Raw genomic sequence first — 16,669 nt, 5'->3', positions numbered from 1 at the left:
CCAAATAAAAGAAAGCCAAAGATCAGATGGGGGCACAAAGGTGGCTGAGCAGCCTCTCAGGAGTGGACCTGCTCCCTGCCGGGCCTGCATTTTAGCAGCCTGAAGCCACACGTGTGTGTGTGTGTGTGTGTGTGTGTGTGTGTGTGTGTTTCATGTCTATGTGTGTCTGTGTGTACCTGTAGATCTCAAGGTGTTTGTGTGTCTCTCCAGGTATGTGTGTGTGTTCAAGTGTGCGTGTGTTTCAGTGTGTCTTTGTGCCCAGGCATATGTATGTGTGCACACGTGCACACGTGCATATGTACAGGGTCCAAGGCTTGGCTGCCCAGCCTCCAGAGCAAAGCCCTGGGGCCCGGGGTGTGGGGCAGCAGAGGCTGGGGCCAGGTGAGGCCTTTCCAGTCCAGATGAAGTAAAGCAGAAACAGAAGCTGGAATCCACCCCCGGCGGCCCTGCCCAAAACAGGTTCAACCTGAACAAGCCCTGCTCTGCCCTGAGGGAGGTGGGAGGTGGGAGGCGGGCGGTGGGGGTAGGGAAAAGCCTGGCTGGGTCTGGGCTACTGGCTGCCCACCCAGGCCTACCCACGCCGTACCCTCACCTTCCCAGCCACCACCACCATGCCACCCACCGCACACCACACTGCGCTCTACTCCTGCTTGCCTGGACCCGGAGGCCCGCATCCCAGCTGAGCCCTGGGGCTTCCCGCTGCACCCTGCTAAGCTGAGCTTCCCTGGTCCCTCCCTCCGGCTCTGCCCAGGCCCAGCACCAGGGCACAGTGCTGCCGTAGGTCCCTACCAGAGCAGCATGGGTGGTCACCTGTGCCGGCCACGCCTGCCCATCCCAGGCACCAGCTGCTGGGCCTCCTCCATCCTTTCCCCGGGGACTCCTGGGTGGGGAGGGGGGGAAGATCCCTGTCCCCAGGCGGAGCTGTGGCCACGCTCTGGAGCTGCCCGTGGGGGCGGCCCCAGTACCCGCGTCCCCAGTACCCACGTCCCCCACTTCCTTTGGAGCCTGCAGAGCCTGAGAGTCACAGAGCTCCAGTGGGGGACAGCTATGGGGAGACACAGGGAAAACGTCCCCACTTTCCCTCTGTCCCCTTCCCACGCAGGCCCAAAAACCAGGCTGTATGTCTCCAGACCCAGCCCGGCCATGTGACTTGGGGCCAGTGAATTGTCTGATCCTGGGTTTGAACTTTGCTTGACTGGCACAGCGCCCCTCCAGCCTGGCATTTGTAGTTACTTTGGAGATGGAGATTAGCAACCCTCCAGGTCCTCCTGCCTAGCTAGGGATTACAGGCGGGCACCTGGCTCTCTTTTTAGCATTTATGCCTGCCTCATCTTGAGAGAACGGGAAGCCCGGTAAGGCGGGTGTGCAGGAGGGCCCCTGACGCTCGGGGCACTGCACCTCGTGCGGGCAGTGACAGGGTGAGACGAGGCGTCTGGCAGCTCCATGGTGACACCACCCTGTGGCCCAGTGTCTGACCCCCCTCCTAGGAGGAGTGTAGACAACTCACAAAGGCTGGGCCTGAAGGGTCCATAAGTGTAGTTGTGCCTGTGTGAAGTTCAAGGCAAACCTGGGGCTGGGTGTGATGGCTCACACCTGTAATCCTAGCTGCTCTCCAGACCCCATCTTAACCCCAGATGCTTTGGAAAGCGTTCACAGGAGGACTGAAGTCCAGGCCAGCTCAGGGAAGAAGCAAGACTGGAGCAAAAATGTGCTGGAGGCGTAGCTGAAGTAGTAAAACCCCTGCTTAGCAAGTGTGAGGCCCTGAGTACTGCAGGAGGAGGAGGGGGAGGGGGAGGGGGAGGGGGAGGAGGGGGAGGAGGCTGGCCTGTGGTGGCAGGGGTCAGGACTGGGCGTCGGCGCAGGGCAGGTCAGGAGGCCTGCCTGCTTCAGGAACGTGGGGTGTGGTGACTTGTGGCGCACAAGTGCACACATGTGCAGATCCACCAGCATGCACCCAGACTCCCGCCTTGGAGCTACTTACATCCCAGTTAAAAGATGGCAGGGCCACTCCTCCAGCCTCCCCAGCACCTGGAGGGGAGGGTTCTCCAGGCAAGGCCTGGAGGGCCCCCGTCTCCCACCGCTGCCCAGGCTGGCCCTGTGTCCCTGGCAGGGACACCGTCCAAGGCACCCCCAAGGCCAAGCTCAAAGACTCATTCATCTAGCCCAACCTCATTTCCAGGCTGCATGACCCCAGCAGACACCACCTGACCCCACCTCTGCCCTTCAGCCACAGAGGCGGCCGGGCTGCTGCTGGGTTTCCGGGGTCCTGGCAGGCAATGGGAAGGGAAGGGCTAGGGACAGACCCTTCCCCACGGTTCTGCAGCCCGCCCGCCCTGCTCTGAAGGCCTAGGCCCTGCCACAGCCCAGCAATGCCAAGGCCTCTCCCTCCCTCCGGGCCCCACACCCCAGGATGAGGGCAGGGCATGGTGCCCCGCAGATTGGAGCAGGAGGATGCACAGGCCAAAGGGTAGCAGGGGCCCCTGGGCCTCGTGCCTAGGAGGTAGATGGAGGGCTGCCTTGTGCATAGGCCTGTCCTCTGTCTGTCTGTCTGTTTCCCCTCAGGGTGTGTTTTGAAGGCTGCTCAGAGGGACTTCCTAGAAAGCGATCTAGGAGCAGGCAATGGGAGGTTGGCCTAAGCTTACACTGGCACAAACTTGGCCCTGGCAGGGAGGGGCTGGGGACAATCTTTTTTTGGGGGGGAGGGGATGGTGAATTGGTGGCTGTCAGGAAATCTAGCAGATGACTGCTGGCCACTCAGCCAGCCCCAGCCTCTCCCCTCATTCCTCCTCCCCCCCTCAGGAAGCTGGGCCACCATGCTGTACTCTGGATCTGTTCTTGAATTCACACATGAACACACACACACACACACACACACACACACATGCCTCGCAGAGATGCCTGTCTCAGCCCTAGAGCATGGGACCCAGGGCAGCCAGGAGGAGGAGGGCCCTGCTCTGGGAACCAGTCTGGATGTCTGGATGCCCACTGCCTGTGGCCTGTCCATCTGGACACACACGTGGGTGCACGGAGGCAGGAAGGCAGTGGGACCTAGCACCCCAGCAGGGGCTGGGGGAGAGGTGCCGAGAAAGGCCAGGCCCTCTAGTCAGGCAGGAATGGACCCTCTGTTCTGCAGGGGCCCCAAGCAGCTGGCTAGTGGGCCCTGTGGCTTCTGGCTGGGGAAAGCAGGTAACTGTGCAAGAGGAGAGATGGCCGGAAGAGTCTCCAGGACACTTCCCCCCCCCCCCCGCATCGCCCCCTGTGACTCAGAAAAGAGTGTGGAGCTCACCCTGCATTTTGCAGACACCAAAGGCACACCCGCTTTCCTACATCAGCCTGGCTCTGGCCCGGACAAGAAGGAGCCCAAGAGTCCTTTATTCCTTCCTCCCCATGGCAGTGTTACCCTGTCCCAGCCTCAGTTTCCCCATCTGGCAAGTAGGTCTCCACCTCCTTGTCTGGCCACGAGTTACACAGCCACCAGCCCGCAGATGCCAGCTTGGGAGGGGGCGGGAGGGGGGTTGTCCAGAAGGTGGGCTGGGGACGGTGGTACACAGAACAGCTCAGACTTTTGCCAAACCTGTTGTGCATGGCAGCCGCCGTCCCGGGGAAGCTAAGCCCATGCCAGGCCCCAGCTGCCAGCCAGCCCACAAAAGGCATTCAAATGAGAGACAAATATTTGAGGCCCCAAGATACAGCCCAGCCAGGCCCTGACATCCGCCTGGCCCTCATTTGTGTATTAATTGGATTTCACTTGGAGATTTGCATGCTTATCGATGATGGACACAGTGGTCAGCTACTGGGGGGTGGGGTGGACAGAGTCCCGGGGCTCCCAGGTAAATGCCAGGTAGAGGAGGAGGAGGGTCAGGAATCCAGGACTCCCCCCACCCAGATAATATCAGGATAGCCAGCCAGTACCCTAGGCCAGGCCTCCTGAAAGACAAGGTCACAAGGCCACTTCCTGGACACCACAAAGACCCTGGGGACAAGTGGGGGGAGGGGGAGAGGAGAGAGAGAGGCTACCCTGTTCTACCGACCCCCAACACACCCCCAGGGACTGCCCCTCCCCCACCCAACAGGGTGCTGGGGTCCCTGTCACATGAGAGCACAGGCAGACAGGGACCCTCCCAGGCCACACAGTCCTGGGGACATCTCAGAGCCTGTCCCCTCCCCTCCCTGGGCATTCTCCCTCTCTGCTCCCCAGGGGTCCCAGCCATCCTGGTCCCCAGAGAGGTGTCTTCTTCAAGGCTGGGGGGGGAGGGGGGAAACAGCCCTAAAGAAAAGTCTGTAAGACTTCTTTCCAATTAACTACCAGGAAAAAAAAAAAGGAAGTGGAATTTTGGCTCAAGTGGTAGAGAATCAACCTTGGGTGAAAAAGCTAAGGGACAGTGCCCAGGTCCTGAGTTCAAGCCCCAGTACCAGCACCAAAAAAACCCCACCAAATTAAATTAAGTGAAGTAAGCCAGGCCCAAAGAAACATAGGTCCCATGGTTTCCCTTATTTGCAATAACTAGTATATGTCTGAGACAAACAGAAACAGTCAGATAAGATGATGTTAAGCAAAATGAACACCAAGATAAGGACACAAGTGGTTTTTTCTTTCTTGCTATTGTTTCTAATGTATTTATAAGGTACCATGTGATTTTTTTGTTGCTTTGTATGTCCCTTCTCCATGGTATAACCCCTGTTTTCACTGTTGGTATAATTTGGGGAGCAGAAGGGAAAAAACAAATTGTTTAAATAGGGATACAGGTTGAGCCATTGCAACGAGATGTACAAGACACTACGTTGAAAATGAATGTTACAATTTAGGCAGAGGATGAAGGGGGAGAATGTAGTTGTGGAGATGGGAGGGAAGGGATGGTAGGGGGAAACAAAGGAAGAGGCAACAATGCTTGATAAGAAATGTACTCATTACCTTGCTCATGTGACTGTCACCCCTCTGTACAGTATTTTCACAATAAAAAACTTATTTTAAAAAGAAAAGAAAAGAAAAAACAAATCAACAGTATTTTTTCAACAAACCAGTGTTGAATATGGGGGGCTGGGTGTAATTTAAACCGGACGTGTGAGTGAGAGACATCCAAAGTCAAGACAGGAAGCATGCACTTGACATGTTGAATTGCAGCCGCTTTGTGCAGCTACTTAAAGACAACAAAATAAAGCCACATGAAAGACAAATGGAAAGAGACCAAGCACGGAAAAGGAGGAAAGTTTTGGCACTTTTTTTTTGGGGGGGGGGTCTGGTCATGGGGCCTGAACTCTGGGCCTGGGCACTGTCCTTCAGCTCTCCAGCTCAAGGCTAGCGCTCTACCACTTGAACCACAGCTCCACTTCCGGCTTTTTTCCTTTTGCTTACGTGGTGCTGAGGAATCGAACCCAGGGCCTCAGGCATGCAAGGCAAGCGCTCTACCACTGAGCCACCTTCCCAGCCCCAAGTTTGGCACTTTTAATGTCATGATTCTGACATTTAAAAAAAACAAAACAAAACAAAAAAACTCCAAATGTGTGTTTGTCAACTGTACGTGCTATGACCCAATACCTAGGCAGTGGCCTTGGGGGGAAGGAAGGTTTATTTGGGCTCTGGGTTCAAAGATTTCCGCAAGCCACACATGACCCTGGCTATGGTGAAGGACCTGGCTCCCAACGTAGCAGGGGGAGGTGTGGAGAGAGGGGAAGGGTCTGGGTCCCACCCTCTCCTTGAAGGACATGCAGCGACCTTCACTGACCGCCCTTCTCCACAGCCCCCAGCTGAGAGGCAGCCCTTCCGCCTCTGCCGGGACTCTGGGGTCCGTGTGGGATTCCAGTCATGGTGGTGCGCTGTGTTTTCGCTCCGCCTGGCTCTCATGGCCCTCGGGGACCAGCGGTCGGGAGATGCTGGTGCTCAGCTCTCTCTCCAGGGTGTGCTGAGCTCCCAGGCTGGCTCCCAAGGGCCTGCTGATGAGCCAAAGCCCGAGATGGTCATCCACAGGCTCCCAGGGAAGACGTCTGGGTGAAGGCTCTGAGGTGCCTTCGGGGAGTTGCCCCGGACAGAAGGAGACCCTCCAAAGATGGCCCTGATAGGGCCTGGCTGGAACGGCTCAGGTGGGGCCCAAGGTACCACTGGCCTGGCTCACAGGTCAGACAGCATTGTCCTGGGGTTGACCGGGGTGGGGGTCCCGGGGCCCTGGGGTGCCCCTCGGCCCTCCTGTACCCTGGTGGTCAATGGATGGAGCTCCACTAAGCACTGGGCCTAGTTTATCAGGCAGAGACCTAACTAGTGTTCTTCCTCCGGTTCCTTCAGTGAGCCCAGATGCAGGACCTCAGACACAAAGCTGGGGTTTGTTTGTTCGTTTAAGTGTGTGTGCCTGTGCGTGTGCGTGTGCATGTGCGTGTGTGTGTGTGTGTGTGTGTGTGTGTGTGTGTGTGTTGGTTCTACGGCTTGAACTTGGGGCTTGGACACTGTTCCTGAGCTTTTATATTCAATGATAGCACTCTACTACCACTTGAACCACAGCTCTACTTTAGTCTTTTTTTTTTTTTCTTAATTAGAGATAAGAGTCTCAGGGACTTTTCTGCCTGGGCTGGATTTGAACTGTGATCCTCAACTCTCAGCCTTCTGAGTAGCTAGGATTTGGGGTGAGAGCCATCCGTGACTGGCTCCAGAGCTGTTTCCTGACATACTTGGAGCACAGTCACTTCATCCCAGGACAAGACAAGGCTCCACAGGGGACAACAAACAGACCAGGATGACTATAGACCACAAGTGACAGAAAGCCCTCCGGAGCACTGGCCCAACTGTCCCCTGCCTGGCCTGCAGGTCCGGCTGGTGGCCAAACTTGACTCACTGTCAGCTGCTTCTGACCTTGGGGAGGGTCACCTAGCCTGGGACCCAGAGGTCAAAGCTGCCTGCCCTCCCCCTTCCCAGGGGCCAGGGCTCCTGGCCTGCATGGCCAGATCCCTGCTCTGGGTCCGTCCTGTAACCTTCTGCCTGGAATCTGCTCCTAACCCCCCAGGCCGGGACAAGGTCTGAAGCTCAGACCCCTTCAAAGCCCGCTGCTCCACAGGGCAGGGAGGAGCTGAGTCCCTGGGCCAGGCGGGGCTGGGCCTGGGAACTAACTTGCTTCGGGTACCTAGCCCAGGATGTCTTCTGGGCCATGTTTCCTGCAGGTAGCCATTCACCAGCAGGAATGAAGTCGTCCTGGGTTCGAATCCTTGTCCCCACCCTTCACCGGCACCCAGGCTTCAGGCTCTTCAGGCAGCAGACAGCGTGACAGCTGGGGGACTTTGTCACCAGAGCAGCCACAGCCGGGGGCCCGGGTGACTCAGTGGCGCTGTCTGCAGTGTCCCTGCTTGGGTGACGAGGTGCCTGCTCACCGCGCGGCCTGTCTCCCGGCGTCGGACCTGGGAGGACAGGAAACAGAGGTTGGAAGGCTGGCTGTGAGCATCCGAGGCTGGAGAAGGGAGGGACACTGCCTGGGTTGGGGTGTGAGTCTCTAAATCCAACCTTAACAAACCCTGAGAAAGGGCTGGGCCTGGCGGCTCACACTAATAATCCCACTACTCAGAAGGCAGAGGTGAAGAAGAGGCTTCCCTGGCCCCTCTGCAGTGGAATGGCTGAGCCAGGTGCAGTGGCTCATGTCCATCAGTCATGCCAGACTCCCGGGGGATCACTGCCAGGTCATTCTGGGTGGGGTGGGGGATGTGAAAGAGCTGATTGAAACAACTAAAGCAGAAAAGCACAGGGGTGTGCCTGATAATGCTACAGTGCCTGCCCAGCACAAGCCAGGACCTGAGTCAAAAACCAGGTACTGCAGGGCGCCGGTGGCTCACGCCTATAATCCTGGCTACTCAGGAAGCTGAGGTCTGAGGATCACGGTTCAAAGCCAGCCTGGGCAGGAAAGTCCCAGGGACTCTGCTCTCCAATAAATCACTAGAAAACCGGAAGTGGTCCTGTGGCTCAAGTGGTAGAGCACCAGGCTTGAGCAAAAGAAGCTCAGGAACAGAGCCCAGGCCCTGAGTTCCAGCCCCACGACTGGCCAAAAATAAATAAATAAATAAAGGATTCAGAATTGTAGCCAGGTGCTGGTGGCTCACTCTGAGATCTCAGAATCACTTTTGAACACAGGCCTGGCAGGCTGAACACAGGCCATGGGACGCTTATCTCCAATTAACCACTGAAAAGCCCAAAGTGGTGCTGTGGCTCATGGAGCAGACTCTGTGTTCTGAGTGCCCTGACTCTGAGTTCAAGCCCCAATCACACACACACACACACACACACACACACACACACACACACACACACACACACACACACACACGGATGAGCTGGGACCAGTGGCTCACATCTGTAATCCTAGCTACTCAGGAAGCTGAGATCTGAGGATCACAATTTGAAGCCAGCCTGGGCAGCAAAGTCCATGGGACTCTTCTCTCTAATAAATTACTCAGAAAAAGCTAGAAGTGGCGCTGTGGCTCAAGTGGTAGAGTGCTAGTCTTGAGTGAAAAGAGCCTCAGAGACGGTGCCCCAGCTTTGAGTTCAAATCCCAGGACTGGCAAAAAAAAAAAAAAAAAAAAGAAAGAAAGAACAAAAGAACAAAAGAACGAAAGAAAGAAAGAAAAAGAAAGAAAGAAAGAGAGAGATTGTGAGCCATGGCTCTGAACTCTGAACTTGGGACTAGTGGGCTCCAAGGTGTGTGACTGAGACTTGCAGCCCCACCCCTCCGTGCCAGCCCCCATGCCTGCGTGGGAAGGGCAGTCTGTTCCTGTGCCCTGTGCTTCCGTACCCTCCAGCACAGCACTCACTGTGGCCCTAGCGGGCGCGGGCCTCTCCCCCACGGCTCCGCGGAGCTCAGACCCCGGTCTGTGAGGGCCTGAAGCAGTGGGTCTCACTGGGCATCCTCAGCACCAGGCCCCAAGCTGATCCTCAGGCATGGCAGGTTCCTTGCCCTGTGGTGTCCAGACTCTGGGGACTGGTCCCAACAAGGCCTGGCCCTCATCAGACCAACCGGCCTTCCCTGAAGCCCCGGCCCCGGGCTGTGAACGGCAGGGTGGATATCCAGGCCGGTGCTGATGCAGGGCAGAGGTCTAAGGACCAGATCCCCTGGCCAAGGGGCACCTGCCAACCTGCTTCCTGGGCAGCGCACGCAGCCCTTGACGCCACCAAGGCAGGGTGACATAGACACCAACCACTCCCACCTCCCAGGGCTCCAACGGCTGCACCCCAACCGCTCCCTGCTGAAGGAAGGGGTGCCCGCGGCAGCACCCTAACGCTGCCTGGGGATCCCCTCAGCCCTTCCCACGCCCTGCAATAAAAGGGTACTTAGGGTGCAAAGGAACTTCAAAGCTGCCGAGGCCCAGAGTTAAGGGTGGAGCTGTGTAAAACCCGCCAGGGCTCTCTCAGCTGGGGGCTCAGAGGGAGGCGGTGTGGACAGCTGTCCCAGGGCAGATTCCTGGTCTTCCCAGCTCACGGGGTAGGGGCCAATGGTCACCACGGCCACCAGCACCTATAGCCAGCAATAGGAAAGCGGCATGGCCAGCCCCGGAAGGTGCAAGCTCCCCAACAGGGCCTCCCAACTATCCTCCCGGGTCAGCTGGGCGTGGGACCAGCACCGTTTGTAGGCTCAGCAAATGGCACCCCAGCTCCCCCGTTACCCAGTGAGAAATAGGTAACGAGGAGCCCAAGCCCACGGGTCCAACACACAGGCCACACAGTACCCACACACCAGGCCAACCGCAGCCCAGCCCCACATGGTGAGCTCGCCCACACCCCTGTACCCGTCAGTGGTCCCAAGGCTTCAGTCTCCCAGCTCCCCCCCCCCATGGCTTGGCACAAATCTCACACCTGTCTGGCCCCCCTCCCCTGCACAGAGAAGTGCCCACAGACACACACACACACACACACACACACAAGCCGGGCTGAGCCCTACCTAGGAAACAGAGACAAGACTGAGGGCTAAGACATTGCTGGACCACTCGGTTATAAACAACCTTTTATAAAGTCAGTCTTTGCTCAAGGGGGTGCCCCCGGCCCCCCTCCGCATACAGGCCAGCTCAGCGGCCGGGCCCAGCTGGGTGAGCCCCAGGCTGGGCTTCCGAGAAGGGGAGTCCCACTATGCACCCTGCCCTGCACGGGGAGGGCGGCAGCGACCTCTTTATTGTGCTCCAATCTTTTTTGTACAAAAATAAGTCTTCCTGTGTCCATTCGGGTCCCCCCAGCAGTCCAGCTAACGGGTGAAAAGTCCACGCTGTGTCCTTGTACGATCCCATCTGGGCCGAGGCTGCGATTCACGCGGGCGCTGGGCACCGGGCAGTGGGGACGCGGACGACGCGGCGAGGACGGTCCATCTGCGGCTCCCAGGCGATGGGCGCTGCGTGTCCAGGGCTGCGGGGAAGGCGGGTCGAGTTAGTGCGGGGCTCCCCGGGGCGCAGGCTGCGGTCGGGGGTGGGGGGGCCGGCGGGGCGGGGCGCCGCCCGCGGCGCAGCCCGGGTGACTCAGGGCGCGCCCCGGCGATTTGCAATGCAAAGTCACCCCACCCCCGGTACCCCGACTCCGCCGGGACCCGCCGGCCGCCGAGCCCGGGGCCGGAAGTTTTGCAATCCCGGACAAACAAACGCCGATCTTGCTCGGACTTGAATTAAAAATAATAAGGAAAGCTCTCGAAGGCGAGCGAGCGGGGTGGAAGCGGCGGCCAGCCCCCCTCCCGCGCCCCCGCCTCCCCCCGGGCCCCCAGGTACCTCAGTAACCCCCTAACCAGCTGGAGAAATCCAGCAGCTCGCGCTCCGCGGGGCTCAGCTCGCCCTCGCAGCCGCTGTCGTCCGACGAGTAGGCGGAGCGCGGGGAGCCGGGGCCCGGGGAGGCCGAGGCGGCGGCGGGCGAGGCGGCGGCGGCGGCGGGCGAGGCGGCGGGCGGCCCGCGGGCGGCCGGGCCCCGCAGCCCCCCGGCCAGCGCGGCGCGCACGCCGTCGTGCTCGGCCAGCAGGCCCTGCAGCGCGCGGATGTACTCCACGGCCGAGCGCAGCGTCTCCACCTTGCTCAGCTTCTTGCTGGCGCCGCCGGGCGGCACGTGCTGCCGCAGCGCCTGGAAGCCCAGGTTCACCAGCTTCACCCGGTTGCGCTCGCGCTCGTTGCGCCGCGCCACGGCCGCCGCGCCTCCCCCGGCCTCGGCGGGGCCCGGGCGCCGCCGCCGGCTGCAACGCAACAGCTCCGGGGACGCGGATCCGCGCCGGACGGCGACGCCGGGAGCTGCGGTCCGGAGCCGGGACAGGGCGCCGGCGTCCATCGCGCCCGCATCCACCCCGCCGGGCGCGCCCCTCGTCCCCGCGAGCCGCCGGCGAGGACCCGGGGTGGGGTGGGGACCGGAGAGACGGCGCCGCGGCCGCGCGCCGACCGGGGGTGGGGGTGGGGGACCCGCCGCGGCGCGGCTCGTCCGGAGCCCCGGGACTTGGCGGCCGCGGAAGGGCCGGTGGAGGGGGAGGAGGGTGGCGGGCCGCGGGCGCCGGGAAGCGTGGGGCGCTCGTGCCCCTCGCGTGCGGCCGGGCGCTCCCCGGGTCTCCCCGGCGCGGCGGCGGCCGGGCTTTAAAGGTATAGATCGCCCTCCTCCCCCGCCGCCGCCTCTCCCCGCGCCCTCCCCCGCCGCGCCCTCCCCCTCGCTCCTAAGCCGTGCGCGCGCCCTTCAGCCCCGGGCGCCATCCGCGCGTCGCGGCGGCCCCACGCTGCCAGCAGGTGCCTGGCGGCGTGCCCCGCACGGCGCTGCTCGCGGTGCGGGTGTGCGAACCCCAGCCGCCCTCGCGGGTCCCCGGACCTCCACGTGCTGTCGGTGGGGGGGGGTTCTCGGGCGTAACCCGGCCCGTAGGTCCCCCAGGTGGCGCGCGCCGTCGGGCAGGCGTGGCCTGTGGGGGGGGCGGTCAGCCCGGCCGTCGGGGCGAAGCGCGAGACCCTACCCCCCCCTCCCGCCCCGGGGCAGAGCCGCACACCGGGCGGGCGCGGTCCCGGTCCCCGCCCCCGGGGCCCAAGGGGCGGAGCCTGAGGCCTCAGCCAATCGCGGGCCCCGCCCGCTCAGCCCGCCCGGGGCTCCGCGGAGGAAACGCGCGCCCGGCGCGTGGCGCGGACCCCGCTCCGTCCCGGCCCGCGCCCCGGTCCGCGCCCCGGTCCGCGCACACCTGCGCCCCGTGGGGTGGGGACGACGCGTGGTGGAACTCAGACCGGGCGGGGAGGGATTCAGATTCCTGGGGGCCCTGCGCGCACCCCGAGCCCCCCTTCCCAGGGCCCCCCCCCCCCCCGCCTCCACCGCAGAAGGCCTCCTCCACCCGGCGCCCCAGCCGCTCCAGTCCCCGGGAGACGCCCCTGGTGGCCGGGCTCCACGCCCGCCTCCCCAGCCCGTCCTTCCTGAGGACAGCGACCCCTGAAGACGGCGAGTGGCCCGCAGCAGCCAGGGAGCCTCGCTGCAGAAATGTGTGAAATGCGCGGTTGCTGGAAGAGTCCGCGCCCTGCCCCTCCGTCCGGGAACCGTGCCCTCGGGGCCCGGCCAGGCCTGGTCCGTCCCCCCCCCTCCCCCAGGAATGGGTGCTTCTGCGCCAAGACGGTGGATCCGGTTGGGCCAGCTGTCTGGAGCTGCCTTCTTTGTCCTGGGTGGGTCCCAGGATCCCCTTCTTCAGGGGGTGCCAACCTAGCGCGAGGGTGCCCAGCACTCTTCAGGGTCCTCCTGGCTGGCCTGTCCGTCGACACCCCCCTGTGGGCAGCAGGCTGCAGACTAGCACCTGCCTGGCTGCCTGGTGGGAGACACCCCCGTGGAGCCATCCAGGTAGACATGGAGGCTGAGTTTGAATTTCCTGATGGGGCTCAGCACCTTCCCCCCTGGTCAGAGGCAAACCCAGCCCCCGCTGAGTCTCCCGTCCCCCTCCCTGCTTCGCTTGCCAATGGCCAGGTGGAAGGCCAAGGAGCAATCCCAGAGCCCCGCCGCTGGGCCTTAGAAGTCCTTGCTGGTGTATGATTTCTCAGGAGCCCGTGGATTGGCAGCCGGCTTTCTGCTAGCAGGACCACAGCTCTCTTCACCTGGGAGATCATGGGGAAGCAGGACATCCAACAAGTGGTTCCCAGGATCTTGCGAACAGATCCCATAAGAACCCTTAAGAGGGCTGAGAAGGTGGCTCAGTGAAAGAGCACTTGCCTTGCATGCATGAGGCCCTGGGTTCGATTCCTCAGCACCACATAAGCAAAAAAGAAAAAAGCCGGAAGTGGCGCTGTGGCTCAAGTGGTAGAGCGCTAGCCTTGCGCTGAAGAGGTGAGGGACAGTGTCCAGGCCCAGAATTCAGGCCCCACAACCAGACCTCCCCCCCCCAAAAAAAAAAAGAACCCTTAAGATCCAGGACTCTATCAGTTTCTTTTGAAACTCACAACCCTTCCAGAAGCCTGTGCCTGTGTTGTTGTTTACTATGAAAGTGATGAACATCAGGGTGTGGGTGGCTTACACCTGTCACCCTAGCTACTCAGGAGGCTGAGATCTGAGGATCTCAGTTGAAAGCCGGCCCAGGCAGGGACCTCTGTGAGACTCCTATCTCCAATTAACCACCAGAAAACCAGAAGTGGTGCTGTGGCTCAAGTGGTAGAGAGCTCACCTTGAGCTGAAGAGCTGAGGGACAGAGCACAGGCCCAGAGTTCAAGTCCCACAACTGACAAAAATAAAATAAAAATAAGAATGGTGTTCAGGGGGGTTACAGTTACATATCAGGTAATAAGTACATTTCTTTGTGGACAGTGACAGGCCTTCCCTTTCTTCCAGTTTTTCCCTCCCATCCCCACCCACAAGTTGTAGAGTTCATTTTCAACATAGTATCTAGTACTGCACTTGTTCACTCTTTGTCTCTCCATGTCTGTACCCCCATTACCTCCCAAAGACAGATAAAGGGACAAACAGAACAAAAAGAAAAAAATACAGCAACAAAGGAAAAAACCTCTTGTTTCCATTCCCTGGAGTTCATTTTGATCAATATTAGTTTATAGGATCAGATGCTCACCGGCACTGTGCCTTTGTGTGTATTAAGGCTTGATCTCAGGGCCTCATGCACTTGCTTGGCTTTTCCACTCAAGATTGGCTTTCTACCTCTAGATCGACACCTCCACTTCTGACTTTGTGCTGGTTGATTGGAGATAAGAGTCTGGTGGACTTGTCTAAATGGGCTCAGCCTGGTGATCCTCAGATCTCAGCCTTCTGAATAGCTAAGATTACTAGAGTGAGTCACTAGTTCCGGGCAACAAGGAACTGAATCTCCTTGAAACAACAAAAACAAAAAAGGACCAGGTTCCGGGAAGCAGGGTTGTCAAGACCATGGACAGGCAGGGACAACAGTCTTCCAGAAATGGGGGACAAATGGAGAGCCCTAACACCCTGCTCCTCCCCCAGAGCCAGCCGTTTGGCCCAGGGGCCTGGGTGTGCTTGGTGTGTGTGGAGCTGGGGAAGGGTTACACTGACAGTAGACTGGAAAGGATGACCCTACCAGCCAGCATGGGGTATCTAAGGAAGAAGCCCTGGATAGAGGAAGAGTCCACTCTTCCCTTAGTACTGGGTCAGCGTCACTAACTCCAGTCCTATCTGACATGAAATGCTCAGTGTGTTTGTACCTTAACTATGTCCCAGGGCAAAGCCAAAAGTCAGGAATACAAAAATATTCAACGACTCAGCTGCTGGTGGCTCCTATCTGTCATCCTAGCTTCTCAGGAGGCTCAGATCTGAGGATCGTGGTTCAAAGCCAGCCCAGGCAGAAAAGTCTGAGATTCTTTTCTCCCATTAACCACCAAAAACCCAGAAGTGCCTTGAGCAAAAATAGCTAAGGTATAGCATCCGGCAGAGCTTTGTCATTGTGCCTTCCATTATCCAGCCCCCAGGAGCGGAGCTGGACCTGTGCAGTAGGGGCCATGGAGGGGTCTCCAGGGCCCAGCACACCTCTCTGCAGCCTCACCAATGCCCCTCAGAAAGCCTTGGGGAGGGACCACTCTTTGGGGCTCCTCCCTGAGTCTCCCTACTTTCCTTTTAGGCTTTCCTTCACTTTCAAGTAAACTTGCTCTGTTTGCTTACACACACACACACACACACACACACACACACACACACACACACACACACACACGGAGCAATTAAGCCTCAGAGAGATGGAGGAGCCTCAGGTTCCTCCCCAGGGAGTCAGTAAGGACATTGCCCCACTCCTCCCCCCCACTTGGTGTCCTTTCTGCTGGGGTGGAGGAGGAGTTGGGCGGGATTCTATGGAAAGCTCAGAGAGCACGTGGGTAAAGCCAGTTCTGAAGACTGCAAGAAGGGGAGCGGGCAAGGAAATGGGTAGAGCAGGCTATGGTCAGTCTGGTGGTCACATTTGTAATTCCAGCTATTCCAGAGGCTGAACACCATGGTTCGAAGCCAGCCCAGGCAGGAAAGTTCATCAGACTCTTATTTCCAATGAACCAGCAAAAAGCCAGAAATGGAACTATGGCTCAAGTGATAGAGTGCTAGCTTTGGAGACAGCGCCCAGGCCCCAAGTACAAGCTCCAGGACCAGCACGTGCACGTGTGCAAATACACATACAGACACAGAGCAGGCTATAAAATAAATTGTTTTTTAGAACCATTTTGGGTTCATAGAAAAGTCTGCAGGGGGCTGGAGATAGAGCTCAAGCAGTAGAGCACTTGCGCAGTAAGCTCAAGGCCCTGAGTTCAATCTCTATTGACTTCACAGAAAAGACCACCATCGGGCTGGGAAGATGGCTCAGTGGTAGAGCGCTTGCCTTGCATATCTGAGGCCCTGGGTTTGATTTCTCAGCACCACATAAGCAAAAAGAAAAAAGCCGGAAGTGGTGCTGTGGCTCAAGTGGTAGAGCGCTAGCCTTGCGCTGAAGAGCTGAGGGACAGCGCCCAGGCCCAGAGTTCAGGCCCCACGACCGGACCCAAAAAAAAAAAAGAAAGAAAGAAAAGAAAACACCACCATCTCCAATAAAGCCACATTGAGGTCCTAGAGTTTGAAGAAAAAAGAAAAAGAAAGGGAGGGAGAGAGAAGGGGGATGGAGAAAGAGAGGGAAAGAGACTACTATATTCACAATCAGAACGCAGCTATGGTCTGTGTATATGTCAGGTGTTCTGACATATACATGGCCCTCCAGCACACATCAGCCAGGCTCCTCTGATTCGAGGATGGTGGTGGTGTCAGGTCCTGCAGCCAGGGCTCCACTCCCCCAGGACATCCCCTCCCTTCCACCAGTGGCAGTCCCTGCTGTGACCTGTGTGTCTGACCAACTGGCCACAGGGCAGGGCCTCACAACCCCTCTCAGGCTCTGCTGGCTTTCTGCTGTATAGTCCTCCTATGCACTGCTCCGGGTTTTTTGCTTTATTTTTAGGTTTGAGACCACGACTGGATACCTGCCACTTTCGCTCATTGGCTAGCGCTCTACCAACTGAGCCACACCTCCAACCCCTCACCTGCAAAGGATGAGACTATGGGTGCTGATGGACACCAGAGGAAGAAGCGTGGGGGCGTGGCACCGGGGAGGGGCGGGGCTCCACCCACTGGAGGTGCAGGAGGCGTGGCTTCTGTCCCGTTGGCGGCGCAGGGGCGTGGCACCGGGGAGGGGCGGGGCTCCACCCACTGGAGGTGCAGGAGGCGTGGCTTCTGTCCCTTTGGTGGCGCAGGGGCGTGGCACCGGGGAGGGGCAGG

The 16,669-nt window shown here is 59.3% G+C and overlaps 1 protein-coding gene across 2 annotated transcripts; it reads right to left on the bottom strand.

The window, feature by feature from the left end:
• Window positions 1-9,948: 9,948 nt before the first annotated feature.
• Window positions 9,949-11,572, bottom strand: Ascl2 (achaete-scute family bHLH transcription factor 2). 2 transcript variants are annotated; one of them, XM_070009722.1, is made up of 2 exons: window positions 10,728-11,572; window positions 9,949-10,357 (listed from the first exon to the last, which is right to left on the bottom strand). In XM_070009722.1, exons 1-2 carry the CDS (start codon window positions 11,252-11,254, stop codon window positions 10,261-10,263), a joined length of 624 nt encoding a protein of 207 aa, XP_069865823.1. In that variant the 5' UTR covers window positions 11,255-11,572; the 3' UTR covers window positions 9,949-10,260. The 2 variants fall into 2 exon arrangements, with proteins under 2 accessions (XP_069865823.1, XP_069865824.1); XM_070009723.1 differs by having other exon boundaries at window positions 10,271-10,357; window positions 10,711-11,572.
• Between the last annotated feature and the right edge of the window lie 5,097 nt (window positions 11,573-16,669).

Source organism: Dipodomys merriami, unplaced genomic scaffold (genome assembly GCF_024711535.1).
Source record: "Dipodomys merriami isolate MVZ:Mamm:240054 unplaced genomic scaffold, mDipMer1.0.p SCAF_78, whole genome shotgun sequence".
NCBI classification, from domain to species: domain Eukaryota; kingdom Metazoa; phylum Chordata; class Mammalia; order Rodentia; family Heteromyidae; genus Dipodomys; species Dipodomys merriami.
The sequence above is the reverse complement of the archived record's forward strand: the minus strand, read 5'-3'. Positions and strand labels throughout refer to the sequence as shown.